Source organism: Monocercomonoides exilis, assembly GCF_001643675.1.
Source record: "Monocercomonoides exilis strain PA203 chromosome Unknown scaffold22-1379369, whole genome shotgun sequence".
NCBI lineage: Eukaryota > Preaxostyla > Oxymonadida > Polymastigidae > Monocercomonoides > Monocercomonoides exilis.
Window position 1 is genome coordinate 727,097 of NW_027150567.1, and position 24,651 is coordinate 751,747.

At 36.0% G+C, this 24,651-nt stretch overlaps 8 protein-coding genes across 8 annotated transcripts; 4 read left to right on the plus strand and 4 right to left on the minus strand.

Annotated features, from left to right (window-relative positions):
- Positions 1-280: 280 nt before the first annotated feature.
- On the minus strand, positions 281-4,415 carry MONOS_14236fu14237 (uncharacterized protein; the record flags this gene model as incomplete). Its single annotated transcript, XM_067867021.1, has 2 exons — positions 281-3,660; positions 3,716-4,415. 2 exons carry the CDS (start codon positions 4,413-4,415, stop codon positions 281-283), a joined length of 4,080 nt encoding a protein of 1,359 aa, XP_067727515.1.
- A 3,508-nt stretch (positions 4,416-7,923) lies between these two features.
- Positions 7,924-9,482, minus strand: MONOS_14238 (uncharacterized protein; the record flags this gene model as incomplete). The annotated part of the gene is made up of 3 exons (XM_067867022.1): positions 7,924-8,786; positions 8,849-9,345; positions 9,413-9,482. 3 exons carry the CDS (start codon positions 9,480-9,482, stop codon positions 8,028-8,030), a joined length of 1,326 nt encoding a protein of 441 aa, XP_067727516.1. The 3' UTR covers positions 7,924-8,027.
- A 3,636-nt stretch (positions 9,483-13,118) lies between these two features.
- Positions 13,119-13,864, plus strand: MONOS_14239 (uncharacterized protein). Its single transcript, XM_067867023.1, has one exon. It carries the CDS (start codon positions 13,122-13,124, stop codon positions 13,683-13,685), a length of 564 nt encoding a protein of 187 aa, XP_067727517.1. The 5' UTR covers positions 13,119-13,121; the 3' UTR covers positions 13,686-13,864.
- Positions 13,865-14,407: 543 nt separating this feature from the next.
- On the plus strand, positions 14,408-14,878 carry MONOS_18623 (uncharacterized protein). Its single transcript, XM_067871659.1, has one exon. The coding sequence runs from the start codon at positions 14,428-14,430 to the stop codon at positions 14,746-14,748; it is 321 nt and encodes a 106-aa protein (XP_067727518.1). The 5' UTR covers positions 14,408-14,427; the 3' UTR covers positions 14,749-14,878.
- Positions 14,879-16,304: 1,426 nt separating this feature from the next.
- MONOS_14240 (putative DDE superfamily endonuclease) lies at positions 16,305-17,219 on the minus strand (the record flags this gene model as incomplete). The annotated part of the gene is made up of 2 exons (XM_067867025.1): positions 16,305-16,328; positions 16,662-17,219. 2 exons carry the CDS (start codon positions 17,217-17,219, stop codon positions 16,305-16,307), a joined length of 582 nt encoding a protein of 193 aa, XP_067727519.1.
- A 946-nt stretch (positions 17,220-18,165) lies between these two features.
- Positions 18,166-18,597, minus strand: MONOS_14241 (uncharacterized protein; the record flags this gene model as incomplete). Its single annotated transcript, XM_067867026.1, has 1 exon — positions 18,166-18,597. One exon carries the CDS (start codon positions 18,595-18,597, stop codon positions 18,166-18,168), a length of 432 nt encoding a protein of 143 aa, XP_067727520.1.
- A 293-nt stretch (positions 18,598-18,890) lies between these two features.
- On the plus strand, positions 18,891-20,973 carry MONOS_14242 (uncharacterized protein; the record flags this gene model as incomplete). Its single annotated transcript, XM_067867027.1, has 4 exons — positions 18,891-18,904; positions 19,020-19,659; positions 20,006-20,615; positions 20,813-20,973. The coding sequence occupies 4 exons, from the start codon at positions 18,891-18,893 to the stop codon at positions 20,971-20,973; spliced, it is 1,425 nt and encodes a 474-aa protein (XP_067727521.1).
- Positions 20,974-21,799: 826 nt separating this feature from the next.
- On the plus strand, positions 21,800-23,286 carry MONOS_14243 (uncharacterized protein; the record flags this gene model as incomplete). Its single annotated transcript, XM_067867028.1, has 2 exons — positions 21,800-22,171; positions 22,240-23,286. 2 exons carry the CDS (start codon positions 21,800-21,802, stop codon positions 23,284-23,286), a joined length of 1,419 nt encoding a protein of 472 aa, XP_067727522.1.
- Positions 23,287-24,651: the final 1,365 nt, after the last annotated feature.

Below are 24,651 nucleotides of genomic sequence, written 5' to 3' on the forward strand. Positions count from 1 at the left end.
ATCGCCCAGGATCAATGTGGTAGTGATGTGAGGGTTTATGCATTTGTTTGAAAAATCAAAACTTTGCGTTTTTAAAAACAAATTAACGCTAAGAAAAGGAATTGTGGAACACAAGACAATGTAAAAAACTTATATAAAAGAGGGGTTGGGAGTGAAAACGGTGGTGGGAAAAAGAGAAGGAATTGAATATCGTTTTTCTTTTCTAATAAAAGTGCATAAGCACCTTTATTTTCAAGAAAAACATCCATTCAATTCCTTCTCTTTTATTTGAGATCAAATGTTAGTTGGGAATTTCTGATACCATCATGACTACAGCTTTTGACACTTTCCATTCCTTCTGAATTTTTTCTTTCTTTGATTGAGCTCTTGTTCTGATAATAAACCTTTTGTCATATTTTGTATCCTCTTTTTCCTCTTCCTTTGGTTCTTCAATCTTCGAAGGCATTATTGCTTGGGAGTCGTCGGAAGCTTGGATTTTTTCGTTTCTTTTACTCATATTGTACTGCTTCTTCACAATTGCAACCTTCTTTTCATCCTTGTTCTGGCTTTCTTTCCTTCCTTTCTGTTCGACTTTTTCAGCGCGCTGTGCCTGCTTTGTCGATATTTCTGGTGATGAAGCAATCACCTTGCCCATTGCTGAAGCCAAATCCGCCCTGAAGTAATGTTTAACCAATGTGTTTGTTTGTGGCGAAAGACGAGCAAACTTTGCAATCTGCACTGGAGGAATACCTGCCATTGTCAAAGCCGAAATTGAGGCTGCCTTGATTGAGTATGGAGTAAATGTGTCTGGTATCCCGGCGTTGGTCAGTGCTTCCTTGGCAAGCTTGCGAATCCCTCCTGCTGTCAATGGGGCAAAAGTGTTTGTATTAAGAAGCAGACTGTTTGTGTTTGGGTTAGCTTGTTTTACTCTCTCCCACAAGGTCTTAATCGCGATAGCAGGACAAATAAGTGGCAAGTCTGATAAATACGGAACGGCAATCTCTGTGCGTGTCTCCGAAGTCTTCAGTCTCGTGTCAAGATATATTCCTTCTTCTTTAAACCTTGAATTTCTCATGTCTATTCTCTCAAGCTCTGTAAATCTGCAGGCTGAAAATAACATTGTTAACACAATCACCTTTATTGTCAGTTGCTTAAAGCTCAATGTCTCATTCGGTCCCTGATCTGCGAAATATTTCAACAACGTCTGTGGGTTCCAAATTTCTCTGTTTTCTTTTCTCTTTGATCTGTTTGTTCTTCTGAACGCTCTGAATAGCATCTTAATGAGTGGGATATCACCTAAGCACGTATTGAAAACGAGACTGGAATAAAAAGAAACTGCAGCTCTTGTTATCTGCAGGCACGTGAGCGACATTCCGCCATTTCTAAGGGATAAAAATACATTAGCGCAATTTGATGCCCAATCGAATATATTGTCTGGTATTTCTTTGTGGCCACATTCCTTCCATTGCTTTCCAAAATGTGCAAAGCCAAAGAGGTATCCTTTCCACGTTGTCTCCGCTATTCCCTTGTGGCACTCTTCTGCAAGATCTGTTGCGAAAGCTTTCTGCTCCAAAGCGCGTTTCCACCATTCTTCTCCGTCACGCTGTATGGATTCAACAACACGATCCTCAACCGTCCTGGAGGAAGACTGGCATTCGTCCATTGCATTGAAGGGCCTTTCTGTAACACTTCCTTTTGCAGCTTCCAGTCCCAGCTCCTGTGTGGTATCGACTTCAAAAGAGTGTCCCAGTTCTGGCCTCTCCAGTTCGGCAGGAGTAAGATCACTTGTGCTTTCATCCTTTTCGCTTTCTGAATCGTTGATACAATCAGCGGCACAGGAGGGTGAGCCAAAACAACTTCGTCTTTCCATGGAACCATGAGACCATCCTCTGCAATCGGACTGTTGATGCCACACCATCTCTCCAACTTGTGATTGTGACTTGCTGCAAACGCATCCAGTGTCGGTGTCCTCTGAGCTATCTTCAGAATCTCCAGCAGCTCTTCTGCTCGCACATCGTAATCCCCTGCTCTCTCTAGTCTTGACAGAGCGTCTGCCCTTGTGTTCTTGATGCCTGGGATGTGTGTGGCTCTCATCTCTATATGTGTTTCTTCCTTCCATCTCCATATCTTTCTCAGTACGGGTCTCAAGTTCTTTCCTGCATTCCATCTGTTTATATTGTAGACAACAGCTGTATTGTCCGATCTCAGATGCAGTCGACTGATTCCGTTCCTCTGGAGCGCTGGGCCAAAATGGTTGAGAGCTAACCACACCGCCATTAACTCCCTGTAATTCGATGACTGTTTCGCAAGTTGATGTGGAAACCGATTGTGTGCGTCTAACAGTTGATTGTTGATTGACAGCGTAGCCCCCCACGCCACTTCCGATGCATCTGTTGTAATCACTGCCTGTGGGACAAACACTGGAATTAGCTTGCGTTGAGGGCGTGATTTCAATATCTTCCTCCATTGCAGAATCTGTTGGATAATGGATGCGTTGATTCTCATCTGTCCGCTCCATCCTTGCAACTCCAATCCTTTTTGTAAGAGGCGATACATGGAATGCAGCCATAGGGAAGTGTCTTGCTGAACGAAACGGATTGCGCTGAGTTTTCCAATGAACGAGGCGAAATCTCTTATTCTCACCTTCTTGGCTTTCACTGCTTTCACTTTCCATTTGTCCACTTCTTTCATCAATGCAATTCTTCTGTCTTCCTTCAACTGAACCTCCATTATTTCCGTGTTCCATCTGTATCCGAGGTAAACAAACTCTCTGCTGGCAGATAGGTGGCTTTTTTCCTTGTTCACTAGCAGCCCAAGTGACTCCAAAAACTGCACAATCTCTTCCGTAATTCTTCTTAAATGCATTTGATCTTGATGTAATATTAGCAGGTCGTCCAAATACGCAACAAGCCTCACATGCCATCTTCTTCTTATTTCCTTCGTCACTTTCCTCATCACATGCGTGAATATTCTGGGTGCATCTACGAATCCGAAAGGCATTCCTTTGAATACGTAATCTTTTCCGAGAAATCTGAAAGCGAGATATGGTTTGAGATTCTCTGAAACTGGGAGAAGATAATATGCCTGATGAAGGTCTATCGTCACTGCCCAATCTTCTTTCAGTAATATTCTCTCCACTGTTCTCTCGCTGTCGCATTTGAAATGCGTTCTGAGGACCGCTGCATTCAAACGACGACAGTCTAAGATCTGCCTCCATGTTCCGTTCTTTTTCTTGATCAGGAATACGTTGTTCCTGTGTTTGACATCTTCCTGATTTATCTCCTCCACTATTCCGGTCCTCGTCTGTTCCTCCAACAAATCCATGAAGGCTCTTCTGTGCTCCCCGCTTGTTAGCTCGGCTCCATCTCTGTACGACATCTTTGAAAGTTTCTCTCTTTCTCTTCTGCTCTTCCACATCGCTTGGATCCCATTTCGGATCAAATCTCCTCCTCCAATCTCTTCCCATGCCTTTAAGAACAGCACCGTCCTTCCTCCAATGATCTGATCTGGCTGCGACTCTTTCTCTGTTGCTTTCGTTAATTCCTTTGAAGACCCCGACTCCGACTGGACCATCCTGCTGCTCTCGTTCGGCTTCCATAGCTTCTCCTTCCTGAGAAAGAGCGGGGTCTGTGACGAAAAAACTTCTGACCTGCTCCTCCTTTTGACGGCGCCTGAACTGGGCTGGCTGAACGGAAATCCATTTTTTCCTTCGTTGCCTCGATCATTGTTTCAAAACCTCTATATTTCCTTCGCGCACTAGCCATATCCGTTTCTAGCTCCGATTCTTTCAGGATCTGTTCTTGTCTCGATGTCAACAGCCCAGCCGCCGCTTCCGCTCTCATTTTTTCCGCTGCTTTAAACCCGAACCGCCCTTGAATTCTGGTATTTCTGGCCTCCTGGAACGCTTTTGCCGTGAGGACAAGCGCATCTGAAGCTCTCTGTCGTGCGCTATCCTTGTTGGAATCCATTTCGGCTAAGCAAAACAAAACGGCTTTGAAAGCTTGACATAGGCACATCTCCTGTTTATATCCTGCACTATCAAGTGCATCGTTGAACCAGTTCTTGGATTTTGTAGCTGGAGGAGGCATTGGCGGTAACAAGGGGCTTAAATCGTGTAAGGAATATTCCTGCTGAATTCTTTCCACTGAAAGAGTATGAATGTGAATGTCGAGTAAAGATTTAACGGGATCCTGCGCAAATACTTCTTCAAAAACAGATGCTGCAGCTTCGTACATGCCTTCTTCTTCTTCTCGTTTGCTCTTTTCTCTATCTGACGGCTGTGTTGAAGATTCTGTTGGCTGGTTGATAAAAGGCGGAGAAAGGAGCTGCGGCTGCGATTGGATGTTCATCTGGCTTTGCGCCCCACCTGGCAGTCCGGCTGCTTCGGTCGACGGCGTAAGTCCAGGAAATGTCGCGAACTGCGAAGATTGCAACATTGATCCGATCGTGGCGATGACCCATTGATCGTGATCTCAAATAAAAGAGAAGGAATTGAATGGATGTTTTTCTTGAAAATAAAGGTGCTTATGCACTTTTATTGATCAATGTTTTGCTCGTGTTTCCACGAGTTTTTGAAACCAAGCATTTTCCTTGTTAGCATTGTTTTTAAACTTTTCTTTTTAACATTTTTGGTTATTTTACAAATATTGTAACTCTTTTTTTTCAATAGTTTTCATACATCACCTTTTTTTTGAAAAACGAAAATATCAACAAAAGAAATAATTATTTGCAAAATTGATTATGTTTGAATTATATTATATTATGTATAATATTATATGGCAAAGCCTTCATAAATAATTTTTTGTGTTCAAGAAGGAAAACGTGAAAAACAAAATATCAACTTTTTCATTTTTAAATTGAAATTCTTTTTAATTTTATTTCTCACCACTTTTATTATTTGTAATACTAATTTGTTTTTCATGCACGTATGATTAATTAAAAAAACAATAACATATTTCTTCAAAATTTCAGTTTTTCAAAAAAAAGGTGATGTATGAAAACTATTGAAAAAAAAGAGTTACAATATTTGTAAAATAACCAAAAATGTTAAAAAGAAAAGTTTAAAAACAATGCTAACAAGGAAAATGCTTGGTTTCAAAAACTCGTGGAAACACGAGCAAAACATTGATCAAAAAATAAAACTAAAAAAATTCAGATCTTTTTTTCAAAGAAATAATTTTCAAAAAAAATTAGTATACAACATTTTAATAATATATTATTTGTTTTACAATTTTTTTTATTGAATGAAAGCTTCTATGTGAAGCAATATGAGATAAAAAAATTTAGGATCTTATAAAAAACGGGGTACTAATAAAAATATGACCATATAATGAATTTCAGTGAATTAAAATCCGTCGTTACGGCTAAATTATTCAGTGAAATCAATGAAATGATCAAAGAAAAGAAAATGCCATTGGATTGTGCATTGGTGCTATTGAAGCATATTGGATATCATAGTGAACTGAATAATTTTTATATAAATGGCTTTGATGAATCTTCATTGAGAAAAAGGATTCGAGAGATGATTGCTGATGAAAATGAGGAAAATGTTGAAGATAATGAAAAAGTGATGATTGATCTTTGTGAATGTTACCTGCTGCTTTCAAGTTTTGATTTTTTTTCACCCAAAAAGTTGATTTTAGTTTGTATGTCTTGCCTTCTGAAAGTTGCATTAAAGAAAGAGGAAGATGAGGAGACACAAAAAGAAGTGGAAATGGCTTTGCTGGCTTTGTGTAATACTGAATATTATGAATGTTTATTAATATTTCGTTTATTTAATTTTTGAATATTTCTCATTCTTTGATTAGAAATTAGGAAATGAGCTGTATTTTAATTGGATCAAAGAAATCATCAAACATCACCAGGAATATCACAATCTAACTCAACTTGCGTATCAGTCTGCTTGGTACATTTTGTCTTTCCAATTGCCCAAAGTCGAAAGTCTGGAAGCAACAGCTGTTAAAGAGCTGCATTTTGGAAGAGAAGCAGAAAAAGCAATGGAAGATCTGTCAAAGTGTGTGGATTGGAAGAGAAAAAAGAGAGAAAGAGAGAAAAAGAAGTGAAAGAAGCGTCTATTATCGAGAAATGGCTCTATGCAACTTTTTATTATTTATCCGAATGCAAATAGTGGAATGAAGAATTTACTGGACTAATTAGCAGCATTGTGGGGTTATTTCGAGCATCAAAGGAAAATAAAGGAAAAATTTGCGATAAATGTTTTTATTTGTTGAAAGAAGCAGCAGACAAAAGAAATTCGAAAATTGATACTTTTGCGAAGGATGGCGTCATAGATGTATTTTTGGAGGAAATGATGCAATCAACTTTGGAAGATAAAAATATGTCTGATTGTTTGGATTTCTTTTTGAGCATTTCAATGTAATTAGAAGGAATGAAGGATGATGAAAAGGAAGAGGAAGAAAGAAAGGCAGCAAAAAAGGGGATATGGAAAAGATGGAAGAAGATGGATACGAAGACTGCGTTGTCAAATTTTTGAAGTTAGGTCTTAATTATATGTTTAGAGATGACAATACAGTAATAACTATTGAAGATTTTTTTGTGCATCTGTAAAGCGAAGGCTCATTTCGGTTCCATTCCTTTTGTTGAAGTCACAGAAAAGCAGCAGAAGAAGAATGGAATGGAACGAAATGTCAATAGAATCACAGAAGAGGCAGATAACAGTAAATGAACAAACAAAGAGAAGAGAAGAGAAGGGAGAATTACATGAGAGAAAATGTTTCAATCCGAAGCAGCATCTTTGGCTGAGAAAAAAGCATATCCAACACAAATTGTGGATTCTTCATTTATTTCAGTCGGCCTTCTCATAATCATCATCTGCTTCAACTTCTTCATTTCATTCAACCTTTCTCTCACAAAGCAACTATCAACATTTCACAATTAATCCATCTTCTTTTTCTTCTTTCTGTCTGTTTGTTTATGACATTGCACTTTTTATTGAATTCCATCAAATCTCATGAAGTTTTGAAAAACCATTCACAACCTCATTTTGGGTGCAACATCCCTAAAACATTCACAATTTCAGATCTTCATCTTCCTCATCTTCCTCATCTTCGTCACAATGAAAACAGTCATTACAATTCATTTTTTGTAGTCATTAAAGAAATAACACATATTTCAAATCCTTCACAAAAAGCTCTTCAACAAACATGAGAAACAACACAGGCAATTTATCTTCACTTTTCTTCTTTCTCCTTTTTTCTCAGTTTCATCATCATGTTTGTGATCATCAAAGAATGCCTTTGAATTTCAATTAGAATTTCATCTTCTTCTTTAGCATTTTGATGGAGCGACCTCATTCTTTCGAAATGCATCAAAAAAATCATGTTGTCCGAGGAAACTTGGCTGTCAAAGAATGAAGGAAAAAAAAAACAAATGAAAACACTTGGACGGAAAATAACAACCTCTCAAGAGAATGTTATTTCTTTGTCTTCTCTTTTTGCGAAGTCTTCTTTTCTCTTGCTCATTTGGAATTGAGAGCGGATATTATATTCTGAATGACTGTTTGGTGAGGCATGTGGGAAGGGAAAGAGAAGGTGGGGAATTTGGGAAAGATGGACATTTGTGGAATTGAAGCAGCAATTGGCCAGCCAGTTGACAAAAGAAAGTCTGATTTTCTTTTCTTTTCACATTCAAATTTCAAATACTCTGATTGTGAAATGGATTTTGATTCATCTTCGTTCAATGAGATCAAGTGAAGCTTGGAAAAACAAGAGAAGAAGCTGGTGGAACACAAAACTTCTCAAAAGATATTGATGAGGTTGCTGCAGAAGATAAACAAACTTTTTCAAGAGTTTTTTTTCAAGCAACTTTTGTGTTAACAAGTTATTTGAAGAAGATTATTTTTGGAAGAAAATTGAAATTTTATCTTTTTCATATTTTTTGTTTCTTCATTTTGATGAAATGAAGTGGAATGAAAAACAAAATGTCTTAAAAATATCATCCAAACGAGCGTTTGTTTTCGCTCTTGTGAAATGAATAAAAAAAAGAAAGAAAGAAAAAATTCTTAAGATATTAAAATTCAATTCATTTTTTCAAATAAACACAAAATAATTAAAAATGTTAGACGATAAATAACTATTACATTTCCTATAAAGAAAATCAAACATTCCATGAAAGCTAATGATGATATCTTCGTATCCTTCTTCTTCCATCTTTTCAAATGCTTTCCTTTTGGCTGCCTTTCTTTCAACTTCTTCCATTTTATCTTTCTTTTCTTCTTTTAATCTTGTTGAAAGAGATTCAAAAAATTGAAATCTATCAGATGTTATTTTATTATCGAGTGTTGATTGTTGAAGTTTCTCCATAAACTCGTCAGCCACTCCACTCTTCAGCAAGTCATCAATCTTCACGGCTCTGTTTTCTGCAACTGCTTTGAATAGATATATGCACAATTCGCTAATATCTCTGTTATTCACCTTTGCCGCTCGAAATATCTGAAAAATGCTTTCAAGAACACCAACAAATCCTTCGATTCTCGATTCACACAAGTCCAGAAATTCACACAGCATATCCAGCCATCTCTCTAATAGAAGCTCTTCTTCTGTTTTTTTTTCTCTTTCATCTTCTTTTCTCTTCCAATCCACATTTCTTTTCAGTTCTTCGATTTCTCTTTTTGCTTCTCCAGCGAAATGCAACTCATTTAGAATCTTTCCATCAAAATCATGGCAGACCAATCCTCTTATCAAATGGTACCAAATTAATTGATAGGAAAGCTGTGTCATATTGTTATGCTCCTGATGATATTGGATTATTTCTCTGATTTCCTTCAAATACAGTTTTTTATCAATCCCCTATTTTAAAATAAAGGGAAAAAATACTAACATAACAAAAAATGTAAAAGAAGTGAACATACACAATATCCATCAATGCAACAAAAAGCCAATAAAGCCATTTCAACTTCTTTCTGTTCTTCTTCGCTTTCCTCTTTCCTCAAAGCCGCTTTTGGATAGCAAGATTTGAAAATTGATATTAATTCCGATGAAAATCCATCCTTAAGCAAAAGACAGCATTCGCAAAGATCTCTTATCAGTGTTTCGTTCTTCTCCTCTTTTTTCTTTAGATTTTCCTCAACAATCATCTTTTCAAATCTTTCACTCAATGAAGAATAATCAAATCCATCAATCATAAACTCATTCAGCACATTGCAATATCCAACATGCTTCAGCAGCAAAACAACATTCTCTGTAGGAAATTTCTTTTCTTCAATCATTTTTTTTATTTTGTTGAATATTTCTTCTGTGAAAACAGATCTGAATTCTCTTTTACTCATTTCATCTGTCAGTGCATTCATCACTTCGATTTTCTGTTTCTGTTCAGCGCTGGTGCAATATTCCAGCTCAGAATACAATTCTGCAAAAGGGATTCAAAAAAACAAAATTTTTGTTCAGAATTGTTCAATTCAAATAAAAGAGCAAACTCGAAAACTTCTCGGCTTTGTTCATCATCTGCACTCTTTCTTCAGACTTTTCATTATCGCGTACACTCATTCTGCTTGTTGAAAAAAATAATCAAAATAAGGGGCTGTGCTTTATTTGAAACAAAATTAAAGATATATGCAAACATCGTTGATTATCTTGCAAAATTACAAAGATCTCAGTACAAACTATTTTTCTTTTGCTATTTGAAAAGAAGCGAAAAATTAAGTGCAAAGAGTCCACAAAGTCAAGCTATGTGATGTCAAAAAAAATTATTCTTTAAATCTTTTTGATAAAACCAACAATAAATTATATAAGAAAGTTTTTAGAATTTATCATTTGCATTTTGAATAGCTTTTTTTGTTCACCCGAACGTTATCAATTGATAATTCAAACTTGAAATGTGAGATAAGAAATCTGGCAGATTAAATGTGTGAATGGAAGATATCTTTCATTTTTCTGTAAAGATGAATGAAACTGAAAGCAAAGAAATGTTATGCAAGAATAATTGACAGATTTTGTGAATGGCTGCATTTTGAGCTCATTTTTCAAGGATCATTGGGTTATGAAAGATTAAAAGAAATGAAATTCTGAAAGTTCATGTGAATTGACAAATGAACTTCAATATCGAAACATCCTTGTCGACTAGCAGAGTGTCAAGACCCAATGCTTCAATTGCCAAACGATATTGCTCCACAAAGAAAAACAAAGAAAGCAAGATCCAACCAAAAAGATACAGATTCACAAGTTTGGCTTGGCTGAAACATCAAAAGGAATTATTTTCTTTTTGTTGGGTGCCATTTCCAGATTTTTGCGTTCAAAGAAGATCTTATCCTTTCTCCTGAAAGAGATTTAGAAAAGAAGAGGAAGAAAAAGAAGGTGGAGAAGGAAAAGATGATGAAAAATCGAATGAAAAAAATATTATCGAACAATATTCAATTGAAAATCCTTCATTGAATTCGCTATCTTCTTCTTCTTCTTCTTCACTCATTAAAACCTCCAATTCCAAAAAACAAGAACATAAAAAGGATTTTATTTCTCTGTTGTCATTTTCCAATTTCAATAAGAATCTTGTCTTTTTCTCAAGAGTGAACAAGTTTATTTCTCGTTTCATCTATCCTAATGGTTCAAAAGCATCAAATTCATCATCTTCTTTCTCTTCCTCTTCCTTTTTTCCTCTTCTTAAATGTTTGAAAATTCTGATTGAAATTGAATGTTGAGATTTGACAGATCCAATAATGATTATCATTTATTATTCAATTTCATTGTTGTTCTTTTCCTTTTTATTTTTGTTCTGTCTCGAATCGAAGATATGAAAATTCTGTTAATACAAAATTAATCAATTTCTTGATGAAAAATGAAATGATGAAAATAGAAAAAGATAATTTTTGAGAAACAGAATAAATAATATCTCATTTACTCAAACACTTACAGAATAATCAGAAATATCCAACGATAAATGATCATGATATTCTTCGTTGAGAAAATCAAAGGTTTCATGAAAACAAACAATTACATAATCGTATTATTTTTCTTCATTCTTTTCAAATATCTTTCTTTTTAACTCTTTTCGTTTTGTTTCGGTAGTTTCTCCATCTTCCTTTTTATTCAGTCTTTCAGAAATATTCAAAAAGAAATGCAAATGCTTTTCTATTATTTCTTCTTCCATAGCTGATTGATTCATTTCCTCCAAATAGAGATCAACAGCTCCGCTTTTCAACAAGTCTTCAACATTCACAGCTCTATTTCCTGATGCTATTTTTAAAGGTCGTGTGCAAGAGAAATGAAAATCTTTTTTATCATCATTTGACACTCGAAGCACTCGAACAATGCTGCTGAAAATGTCACAATTCTCTTCGTTCCTCTTTTGGCTAAAGCCGAAGAAAAAAATAAGTGTTTGGTTCTATCTCATTGAAAAATTCGCTTCATTCTTTTCTTTATCTATCTCCTCTCATTTTCCTCTCTTCCAAGCAACACTTCTGGTTAACATTTCTTGTTCTCTTTTTGCCTCCTTCGACAAATGAAGAATATTTTTGAAAACAACCTGAATAGTATTTTTATTTTTGGTAGCATGAAGATCAAAAACGGCAAAGCATACTGACATACAAGCTTATGAAGGTTGTAATTCTCATGATGATATCGGATTATATCTTTGGTTCTCCAGGTTAGTTCCCATTCCACTTTATCTAACAAACAATGAAAAATAAAAAAATAAAATCATTTGTGAAATAGAAATGTTCAAATCCAAACAATATTGATGCGACAAAAGGTAGAAAAGCCATTTTTACTTCATTTTGAGTATCCTCGTTTTCCTCTTTGCTTAATGCAGCTTTCAGAAGGGAAGGCCACATATCGAAAGCAATAACGATTGGAATTTTGAATATAGTGAAACATCGCAATCACAAAGATCAACAAGAAAGTTTTTGTTACTTTTCTCTTCTTTTCTCTTTTTATTTTCTTCATCAGAATCTTCCAACCTTTCAAACAATTTTGAAAAAAGGCAAAGAAATAAAAAAAAAATTCTTTCATTTTGTGTTTAACTGCATTATGACTGCAATCAGGTGAACTTTTCAGAGGCAATAGCCTCCTTTATTTCCGCAGTAATTATTCTTTTGACAAAAAACCATAAATTGGTCTGATTAAAAGAAAAATTCAAGAAATTACACTTTATCATTTAACAACATAATCATTGAATCGTTGTGGTATCTTTTTCATATCGATATTTTCAGAATATTAATAGGTATTGCAACTTTCAAACTGTCATTTTGAAAGATTGTTATAGAAGTTCATATTTATCGATTTTTCTGTTGGCTGAAAAATTTTCCTTCGTAATTCGATAAAACATTTATGCATAAAAACGAAATGGAGATGCTACCAGATGATAAATGTGTTGGTATGATTAAAGAAATTCAAGTGACCGAACAGTTTTCGAGTATGAATTCTTGTTTGTTTTCCGATTTGAGAAGTTATAAATATTGTTTTTGATGCTTTCTGAAGAAATAGTGATGGAGTTGGAGCATTGTTGGGAAAATGAGCAAACGCAGAAAATCGAGAAGATGATAGGATTGGTAGAGGAAACGAATTCGTTCGAATTTTATTCAGTTTTCACAAAAGAGGCATGCAACAGAATCGATAAAATGATTAATGAAAAGAAATTTGGAGAGGAAAGCACTGTGCTGCTGCAATAGGGGGTAGGACGTTTGATGAATCTGAGAAACTTATCTCGAAAAGGCTACAACGATTCTTTGCTGTGCGAAAGGATAAAGAGAATGATTTTGGAAGAAGAGAATAAAAAAGAAATGAAGAATGGGAAGTATCTGGCGGATCTTTGTGAATGTTTTCTTTTCACAAGATATCAAATGGGTGACCCACCAAAAGAATTTCTGACAATTTGTGTGCCTTGCCTTTGAAAGGTCGCATTGAACAAAAAAGAGGATAAAGACAATTAAAAAGAAGTGGAGATGGCTTTGCTGTCTTTGAGTTGCATATACGACCATTATGTATAAGAACTTCATGCATCATTGTAAAAGTTTTTGAATTTCTTTCTCCTTTTTATATTAGAAAATTGAAAGAGAACTGTATTTGAATGAAATCAAAGAAATCATCAAATATCATCAGGAGCATCGCAATCTGACACGACTTGCATATCAATCTGCTTGGGATTTATTGGTTAATCAATCACGCATAAATAGAAGTTTGGATGACGTTATTATGAACGAGCTGCACTTATTTAGAGAAGCTGCAAGAGAACTTGGAGAACTGACGAAATGCGTGAATCTGAAAAGAGAAGAAAAAAGAGAAGAAATTCGAAGAATGAATGAAGCGGAGACAATAATGATGAAGTGGATAAAAACTGTGGAGGCATTTTATCTGCATCTCAGGTCTTGGAAAGAGGAATATGCTGAACTGATCAGTTATCTTGCCAAGCTGGCAAAAGCAATGAGAGAAAGCGAGAGAGATATATATAAATCGCTCACCAGCGCTTTTGAGCTCATTTCAACTTGGAAGATTTTCAGAATAGATGCTATGATGAAGTGTGGGGTTGTTGATCTGGTTCAAGATGAAATACAGCAAAACACATCGGATGATATGATGACATATGATTGCATGATGTCTTATCGTGTTCTTTCCAGAAGGCTGAGAGAGAATGATGATAAAGGATACAACGAAGTTGGTTGGGTGGAGACGAAGAGAGAGGTGTTACAAAAGATGGAAGAAATTGGATGCGAAGATATCATCACATGTTTTCAGAAAATTTACACTTTTATTTTATAAAGGAAAGTTTTTGTTTTAAAAATTTGTCTTATTTCCATCTTCATTTCTTTTTCTACCACCAGATTGTTTTGTGGGTTATTTTCTAATTTGATTGGTTTCAAAATTAATTTCAAACTTTCTTTTAACAATTATTTCATCAATTCAGAACTCAATCAACAGAAAAATATAATTTTTGGATATTTTTATTTTATTCAAAAAATGTCGAAATATATAGAATTTTCGAACGACAACAACAACAACAAAAAAAAAAAAAAAAAAAAAAAATGATGCAATGAAGGAACAGCAGCACAAAAAACATTCAAATACAAAAAGAAAACGGAAACACTTACCCTTCACTATCTTTAACAAAAACAAAAAATTCAGTAACATCAGGTTTAATTAGATAAATTTTGAAAATAGTCTCAGAAAATAAACAGAAAATTATTTATACATCGATAAATGAACACGTCTATTTATTTTTTCATAATTTGAAAATATTTAAAAAATTAGAAAATTTAAAGTATCAAAAATCAAAATGTTCTCAGAAAATTGTTCATTTTTAAAAAATAAACAATAAATCTGAGTAATAAAAAAATCTGAAAACAAAGCTTCAACATGCCGACACATCCAAATAACTTTTTCAACCCTTTTCTTTTATTTGAATGTTATGGCTAAAATGAAATCGCACATAAAAAAGATCAAAAAATATTCTTATGGGTGTTTTGATAACACCCATTATTAAAATATCATAGTATTTATTGTGATGGAAACAAGTGTTGCAATAAAGCTGAACGTAAATGTCGATGTCAATGAATTATTTAAATCGGCATTTAACTTTATATACGGAGGAACAAACTATCAGAAGCAGTCTGTTGATGGCGGAACTTGGATTTCATATACTGACGGTGAACGAATTATTTCATGCTATTTCCATCCATCAAAGAAACACTCTGCCACTGCGCAAAGCAAACTTTTAGGTGCAGTTATCAGTAACCAACGCTCCATTGCAGAGGCAGGAGAATGGGCTTGCGCCTGCTGCAAAAAGAAGATGGGAGTTGGACACACCTTCTACAATACATTGTAGAAGAATTCACAATAGAATTTAGTCATACCCTATATTTTTGTCTATTTTTTGGTTTTGTATTATATTTTCATTTATTTTGGCATTTGAGCAATTTTTGTGAAACATAATAAATAATAAGTTGTGCATTAAATCGAAAGGAAAATGAAGGTTAGAGGGGAGGAGGATGAAAATTAATAAAGAAATATTCTTAAAAAAATTATTGAGGATTCAAGGTTCTAAAAAAAATTTATAATTAAAAAAAAAAAATAAAATAAAATAAATAAATAAATTAATTAATTAATTAATTAATTAATACGTATATATTTATTGAAACGATAAAAATTCTGGTAAGATTCAAGAGAGCTGGTACCAAAAATTCAATATAAAATTAGCAAAAAATAAATAGGGTCTAGTGGGAATTGAACCCAGACCCTAGTTCAATGGTCGGACATCAACCAACCACTAGACCATTATCGCACCCACATTAGAACTTAAACGAATTGAGTGGGTCAATTCGAATTGATTTAGTCAATTCGTTTTTTGTTTATTTAAACGGTTTTGACTCTGTCAATTCGGTTTTATATTTATTTTTGATCACTGTTTTTCGATTTTTATTATGGAAACATTTTGATCCGATTTTTTAACATGTTTCATGAAACTTAATGTTTAGAACAAATTGACTGAAAAACGTAACGGTGTGTGTTTTGTTATTAATTGTTTTTTTGATTGTGCATGGTTTTTTTTTCGATCAAACAATTTTATTATGATCCTAAAATTTTTGTATAAAATGTGTTTCAAGCCATATCTTGAAGCGATCTGCATTGCAAGCGAGATTAGGACAGTCAGGAGTTTCATCACAAAGATGAAGCGATAGTTTATTTCGCATCCCGATTTCCTTTTCACTTTTTTTTTTTATAATTTTTAATTTCCTTGACTCAACATTGAAAAAATAGATGATTAGCATTTTTTTTGAATATTTTTTTGAAAATCTTTCAACAATTTAAAAAATAAAATATTTGTTATATAAAAAAGCTACTGTTTAATATTTTTGAAAAGTGAATTGATATAACAGAAAAATTTGTTAAAAATATCATAAGATAATTACTTTTGGCTTAGCAGTGATTGTAAGGGACTTGAATTTGTGTTCTTTTTTGATGATCCTGCTTTTTCTGATTTATTTGAAGATGTTCTGCATGAAGTTGAAGATGAGGAAGCGGTTTGAGAATTAAGAAAATATAAAGAGTCTGAAGCATTTAAACTTTCATTTTGAGAAAGAGGAATTGATGAAGATAATTGATCAAAACAGGAAAATGAAGAAACTCTGGAAGAAGATGAAAAGGAAGATGAAGATGATGAAGATGGGGAAGAAAACGCAGGAAAAGGTTGAGAAGATGTTTGAGTAAATAAATTGGTTGACTTCCATTGATTCGGAAGAAACCAAGCCTGAGAATTGTCAGATATCAGACTTTGTTCATCGGAAATGCATCTTTCTCGCTCAAGCGCTTCAATTCTTTTATTATTCCTTTGATCTTGAATTGTCTCAATTTCTTTCTCTCTTCGCTGCTTTGCTTTTTCAGCTAATAATGTTCTGTGATCACTATCTAAATCATATTAAAAATAAAAATATGGTAAAATGAAGAAGAAAAAAAGTCACTAAAAATAAACAATAATGGTATTAAAATGGAAAATAAGCCTCCTAAATCTGCTAATAATGAAGTAATTGTGGGTGTAGGTGATTCTGTAGGATTCAGTCTATTTTTCATTTTTGATAAGTATCTCTCGTTTGTTATCTTTCTGGCTTCTATTTTTCTCATGTGACTAGCATAAAGCTCCTCCAAAAACAATGTATTTGCTTCTGCATCTTTCTTTGTGAGTGGATTTTGTAATATATGGAAGTTAGTGAGGCAGCATGCTACGCAAAAATAGTCTGCAACCTTCACAACATCAAATAACCAAGGTTTTCTGAAGACGGTGAAGAGTGTTTTGAGTCTTCCGAAAAATCTTTCCACGATAACGCGATGTGTAGCCAATTCTGGTGTTCCCACGGGCTTTGTGATGATAGCTTCAAGCTCTGGTTTTGCTCCAATGTAAGCAGAGTCAGCTAAAATCTTTGCTCCTCCCAGCCTATGCTCGAATGTCGGGTAGTGCTCTTTGAAGATAGTGAAATCATGTGTCGAACCAGTGTAGATGGAGCTGATCGTGCTTGCTGTCCCCACCTTGGGGTTCACTCCAACCTCCGCTTTGACACAGTAAATATGATGCTTTCCTGAATAGTATTTTTTTCCATATTCCAGCTTTCCTCCCGGTCTGTTTGTTGGTATGACAGTGCAATCAACAACAATTCCCACATCTTTCAACTCCTCCAAACGATCAGGACGAAAAGACAGAAAAAGTTCTGTCAGTTGATGTTTGATAGATGTTGCTGTTGAGTGCAGCAAACGAACAACCGCACTTTGTGTTTCATATTTGGATTTCGCCAGCAACAATGTCATTGTGAGCGAGCCATGATGAAGAAAATTTATTAGTAAGAAAAGTTGCTCCTCCAAAGAGTCAATTGCTTTGACCTTTCCACGATGAGGAAAAGCATTATCAGAAAGAAGCTGAGAAAGAAGATCAAATTCTGAACGACTAAATCCAGTCAATCTGAAAAATCCAGTTGACTTATCCAAAAATTTCGAACAAGCTATTTCGATAATTGTTGTGTTTTTTTCTTCTTTTGTTACATGAATATGTGTCGGAATGACATTCCTTTTTTCTACACATTTCAGAACATCCATAAAAGTGTTTTGAGACATCAATTCACTCTTTTCAAAACGTCAAAAACAATGCAACCCTTTGTTTATATTTATCAAATGATCAAAAATGCACCCATGATTTAATTTAATAGTTTTGACTTTGTAAAAACCGTTTTTTATTTATTATATTTGTTTTATGTTCGTTTAAATGGTATTGGATTTATCTAACACCAAATGACTAAATAAAATAGTTTTAGTTCTATTAGCGTGTCAAATACCCGGGAATAATTCCCTTTTTAATTATTATTAAAGATCAAGTGAAAATAAATCCCATTTTCAGTTTAAAGAAAAATGTTCTTTGTGAGTTTTAATACTTATAAAAACAAATTTGAGTGAAACAACTCAAATCTCAACAGTTCGGTTGAATGTTAGTTATATTCTTTCAATATTTTTATTTTCTAACTTCTTATTCTTTGATGATTTCTTTTTCATATTTTTCATTCAATAAATCGATGAATCCAAACTAATGCAAAAACAACAGATGTAATTATTCACCACAATTCATGTAGAAGAATGTACAAATGTGTTTTAATTAAAATCAACAAGTTTGTTAAGTATAAATTGTTATCATATCATTATTTAGTTTGGAATTAAATATTCTAATTGTTTATGAAATAATCGCAACTATAAATGTTTTTATTGATTAAAACGTTACGAATTCTTTCCAGTTATAAGCGATCAAAAGTCTATACGAAAATGTGCTCGCGTGGAAGTTGAAAATCCAATATGCATTTATTTCGCGTATGTGAAAACAAGTCTTTTTATCATCAACACCTTCTTGTGCATGACCCATCTCAACCTCATCCCTCTCAGTGGCTGTCCACTCCTCACTGCCCAACACCACTCTGCTGCCACCATCTGCTCCTCCACTTGCACCATCCACCCACCTTCCCTCACCAACAGCCACCACCACCACTGCCCCCTCTTCCTCTCTGCCCATGCCTCCCTCGCCCTCACAAACTTCTCCCTCATCACCCACCAACCTGCCATCTTCTCCTTCCCCCTCTTCTCCACCACAAACAATCTCCTCCATAATGCCCACTCCCCAATCCCTGCCTCCTTCTCCATCTCCCATTCTTCTTGCTCCTCATTCATTCTCTTCTTCCGCCTCTTCCTCTTCTTCTTCCATCTGTCCCTCTTCTTCACTCACCCCACCTCCCGGCTATTATGATAGCCTCTCTTCCTTTCCACCTTCTGAATTGTCAAACTCACACAACTCTCCCTCTGCCTTCCTCAGCTCCCTCTCTGTGCATAAATCTTTCACTGTTCGTGCTGCTGCATCTCCTCTCAGAAGATCGGACGATTATTATTCGGAAAGTGGGCTGCAGCCAATCTTTCCAACATTTTTAGACAGAATTGAAGGCATTGATGTCACAGTGGCAGTTTTCGAGACACTTAGTGAGGTCGACGAGACACAAAGTCCTGGGTTCAAGGCACGCATATAACAGTTCGATTAACAATCTGAAAAGGTCACAACACTTGCCACTCTTTTGGCAGAAAATGGCATTGCAGTGCAGATAGAACAAAGTATTCTTCTTCATCAGCCTTCAAGACATCACCATCACATGCTTCAAAGCCCATCCGTGCTCCAACATTTTCTTCACAGCAGATTCAGAACTTGTGTGGCATTTCCAACAGCTCTCCAAACACAGGTGCGTATGCAGCTGTCTCTGCCACAACTGCCCTGCCTCTGTCTGTCCTCCTCTCCTCCCCCACCATCTGCCAGTCAGCTCTCTTCCCTCTCCTCTCTCCACTCACCAAGGATATCGAGCTGCTGATAACTCCAATTCTTTCCTTTGCATCGCAGCAGAAGGAGAGCAGAGCAGACAAGACAGTCAAGCAGCACGGCATGAATACCACAAACAGTTGCCAACTGCCCTCTCAGCTGCTCGGCAGTGCTGGCTGGATGCTCAGCAGGGACCGCATTCGGAAGATCAGCGAGGCAGACAGCGCAACCCAATCGTCTCTGATCCAGATGATGATGGACGAAGGTAGCATCGCCAGCGGCCGGCAGAAGATTTCAATCTGCTGGCCGATGCAGTCAATTCGATCCGTCTCCACTCACATTCCACAAGGCGATGCCTTCTTTGGCACAGAAGAGGCTGGCGGGGTAAAGCAGTGCTTTGGGTTATCCACAGTCTGCTTCATCGTCTTCTGTGTTGCTGGCTCCTGTGATGCCAACTTCTCCTTCATCATCCTCCTCCACCACCTCATCCTCCTCCTCTTCTTCAGGTGTAGTTTCTCGTTCAACTTCCACAGCGAAGTTAACAAACACTTCATCTGACAATACGCCACCTCTTCTTCACTCTTCCTCCACATTGTCAGTCCCATTCGTCAGAGTAACCACTTTTGTGATGCATCCGAGTACATCCACAAAGCCTCCCTCTTTTTCGAGTGAAAAAAACTACACTTCTGGTATCTCCCTCCGCCCACTTCCAACAACCACACAGCTTTCACCTTATTCCTCTTCCACATTTGCTAAGAATTCTGCATTCAACGCATATCATTCCATTTATCACCTCCATCTTCATCCTCCTCTTGTCGACTTTGGGCGCCCGTTTGTTGTTGAGCAGCTCAATTCCTTCGCCAAGCCCAGGCAACAGGTTACTGTTAAGGCATCTTTGGAGCGGTGTGGGCAGTCGATGGAGGCGCACATCACAGCCTTGCACCAACGGGGCCACGTGTTCAGTATGGCAAGGAGATGTGCGTTCAGAATGGCAAGTGCTGCTTCTACTGACGGAAGAGTTGCTTCGGCAGGGATGTCAGCGGCAGCTGTTGTGAGCTTCATGCAGACGCTGAGTGAGATTTTGGAAGGTGTAGCTGCGGGTGGGATGAATGTGGCACATGGATCAGCTCCGAAGGCGTGCTCTTCTGCTTCTCTACCAATCTCAAAGGCAGCTTTCAACAAAGATGAAGATGAGGATGGAGATACATTGTTGGGAGACAAGGCATCGTCGGATGAAGGAAGGTTATCTGTTCCTGCAAGCACACGCTCGTCTTTGTCCATTTCTTCAACATCTCCTTTGAGATCATCCTCTTCTTCTGCTTCTATTTCTCCACTCTCAAATTCCACAAATTCACATGCTTGGCAAAGTATCCTTCCGTTCAGTTATCAATCACTCTTTCTACTGCTCCCACTCTTCCTTTCTCTCCCTTCTCCACATTCTCTCCTCTTGTTCTGTCTCTTCTCTGTACTCTTTTCACCTCTCCTTCTGTCAATCTTGCTCTTTCCTTCTGTCAACTCGCACAGCAGGCAGCCGACTTCATCTCCCAGCGAATTTCACAGTTAGTGGTGGTTGGTGGAGCTAAAGAGAGACTGGCTATTACATCTGGCAGTGGCAGCAGCAGCACATCTGAAGCAACAGCAGTGATGAGAGGAGACAAAAGAGACGATGGAAAGAGCAGTGATTATGGTGATGATGATGAAGACGATGAATCAGCAGATGATTAGGCTGCGAAGACGCGTGCACATCCGCCCGATGATTTAATCAAAAGCGGGTCTGTTTCGCGGAAGTTGTCACCAGCAGTTATTCTCCCCCATGTGCAGCTGAATGACTTGGGGGTGCAGCTGAAGCGGATGCTGAAGATTCCTCTTCAGACGCTGTTTGTGTCGACCGCTTGCTGCCCTCTGCTTCCACGTAGGTGAATGGGTTCACCAGAAGCTGCAGCAGACAATGTTCAGAGAGCAAATGACAGCCAGCGTGGACTGTTCGGATAGGAGAACACACTCACCGTCTTTGCCTCTTTCGTCACTAGTACCTCATAAGGAGCAGAATTCGGTGTCTTCATTGAGTGCAATACAACAGAATACAGATGCTATTTCATTATCATCAGCAGCAGTTGCTGAGCTCTCATCTTTTTCTGCACCAATTCCACCTCCGCTCACTTCTGCTGATTCCTCCACCCAGTCAACTCCTTCTTTATCTCCTTCGTTATCTCTTTCTCCTTCACCTCCTCAGCTAACTTTCCTCAGCTCTTTCGTCAACAAGCTGACTAATCCGCTTCTGAACCCCTCAAATCTATCGGTCACAAACCCAGTTTCATGCACCAACGAAAAGTTGTTTTTTTGAAATGAGTAAATCAAATTAATCTGTCACATTTCACTTTGCATGATTATGCATAAACTGAACACTTCTTCAAGTTGAAAAATAAAAACAATCGATTGGAATTATCTTTAAAAAGAGTTATGATATTTTTATTATGGAAACGAATGAAAGAACCTTAATCAAATCATCGTTGATATTCCCCCTTTGCTTTGTTTTTGTGATGATGAAAAAATGGATGAATATTTAGAAAAGGAAGATTGTGGAGAAGCTTCAAGCCAAAAGGCTGTCGAAGGAGAGAATGATTCAATAACGCTTGATAACCATGACATTGTAATCAGAGCTGTCGACAGGGAGGAGAAGTTGCTTGAATTGTTGAATGCAATGGAATCGAAGAAGCTTAGGCCTACAGATTTATTCAAGAACGGATTCGTTTCGAAAAGCAGCTTCTATCGTGCTGCAAAGGCAAGGAAGGAAGGAAGGGACATTTGCAGAATAGGAAGACCTCCAATTCTGAATAAGCGAAACAAAACTACGTTCCTCTCAAAAATTAAAGATAAAATACAACTTGGTGCCTTTCCGTGTGCAAGACAAGTGAAAGACATAGTTGGATTTTTCTTTCTTTCTTTTTTATTTTTTTTATGTGTTTATATCTCTTTACTTGAATTTATTAGGCAATCGAAGTAATAGCCGAAGATCAACACAAGCCAACTCAGAGCATTCATGTGTGCCGCACTTGGCCATATTCTTTTATCAAGTCGAATGAGGACCTATTCTTTGTACATCCTATTCATTTGCCAGCAGCGAGAGCTGCTCATTCAACAAAGGAATGCCTTTTTCCTTGGTTTGAAAAAGTTAGACATTTGTATAATGAGCATCAGTACAAATCGGAATTAATTTTTAATTTGGACGAAGTGTTTATTACAACTCCTGAAGTCAAGCCAAGCCTTGTTGTTGCTTCAAACAAAAATGATGTGTACATGACGCCAGAGCCATCGCTCCCAGCAGGCATCTCAGGGCTCTTCCTGGTTTCAGCAGATGGAGTAAGTTATCCAGCTATTTTCAAAATCAGAGCAAAAAAACTACCAAAGGAATATTCTGACGCTACTGAACACTCATTACGTTTCACGGTTGATGACACTCCCTCAATGACTGCAGAAAGCTTCCGGTTCTTTTTCGAAAAAGCGATTGTTCCGTTTATGATCCAAAGAAGAAAATTCGTCAAATGCGAAGAAGAGCATTGTTTACTATTCATGGATTCACTTGCTGCTCATTTGTCAAGGAATATCATACAATGTGCGAAGGACAACAGAGTTGATCTATGCTTTCCTCCTTCACATACTTCTCATTTGGTTCAACCTTTGGATTTATACGTTAATGCCAATTTTAAAAATTCTCTAAGAATAACTGATTACGAAACTCATGAACCCAATGCGAGTAGTGCAAGGAGAAACTTTGTTTTAAAACTGAGAACTGCATTGTATGCTGCATTCAGTCCCTCTACAATCACAGCTTCATTCAGAGATGCAGGCATCTGGCCTTTCAACCCTGATATTGTTCTATCAAAACTTCCAGAGAAAAAGCCTGAGTGGGCGAAAGTGTCTTCAAAAATCATGGATCCTCAATTGCCTTATTTCAACGGAAGAATTTTTTTGTCAACAGACCCAATGGCCCCTTATGATGACGGAGTTCATCCATATTTTTTTAATTTTCATGTTTAATAACATTTTCAAACTGAATTTTTTTTTTTATGTTTAATAAATTTTTTAATGTTAAATATTTTGTTTTAATGTTTAATATTTTTTTTAATGTTTTATTTTAATAAAATGAAAATATATGACAGTTGATTTTTTCTCATTTGTTTTCAGAACAAATATCGGTCATATTTGAAAAAAATCAATTATTAAAAAACGAAAAAAAATGAAGTTCCGGGTTTATGACATGTCCCGGATTTTTTACACACTAATGGGGTTCTATTTTTAATTTTTCTTTTATTGCCAACCCTAACCCTAAAAAAATTTTGCTAAGAAAAACCTAAAAATTTTGGTCAAAACCCTAAAAAGAAGCACTCCGCGCAAACCCTATAGCTAAATAAAACCCTAGCAAGTATTTTCGAGTGCTAACCCTAACCCTAAAACTGCAATCAATAGAAAAAACCAAATCAAAAATAACCCTTGGAAAATAATACTGGGTCGGATCAATTGGTACCAGTACACTTGAATTATACCTTTTCAAGGGATATATATGATATAGAATAGTTTTATCTGAACTTCAAATATGATAATAATTAACCAAATAAAAATTCCAAATTTCAAATTTTGACATTTCACATTGCTCCACGATCTATTAAATTAGTGAAACTTTTTACAAAAGTTATAAAAAACGAAATTAAACTATTAAAAACACATGACAATTTTATATGTCACTCATTTTTTCAAGATTTCAATGTTTCTCAAGCAGTCCAATTTCATTGCATTTTTGCTTTAACATTTTCCTTATTCAAAATCTTCAATTTGTGAATCTGCTTGATTTTTGGATATTTCCGTTAAAAAAACCATCAATGGCATTTGTAAATAAGTCATATGTGTATGAATCCTTTTACGAGTTCAATTTACGTCAACTACATTAATTGAACTTTTGATATTGATGATATACTTCTTCCAAAATATCGGAATGATTTTGTTCTTCTCTTTTTGCTTATTAAATAATCAACCTAATGGTAAACGTCTAACAGAAAAATCATGAAAGAAATAAACTTAAAAAACTTTGTTCACATTTATTCCATATTCAGTATTTCACAATTTACTTGGGGGGAGGTGAATGTGCTTTCTGTGGCTTCAATTATCAATTTTTTTGTTCCTTTTATCAAAATAGAAAAATAACTGAAATTCAACAAAATGTTATGGTTGTTTGATTCAGAAAAATGAAAAAATAACATTCTTGAGATTTGGCTAACATGTTTCGCTATTCTTTTAATTCTCTTGTGTTTTTCGAATAATAAACATGAAGAAACACAAGTCACATCAGTGAAGAAAGTAACTTGTCAAAATTCCTATTCTGCCAATCACGTCAGCATAAAATGCGTA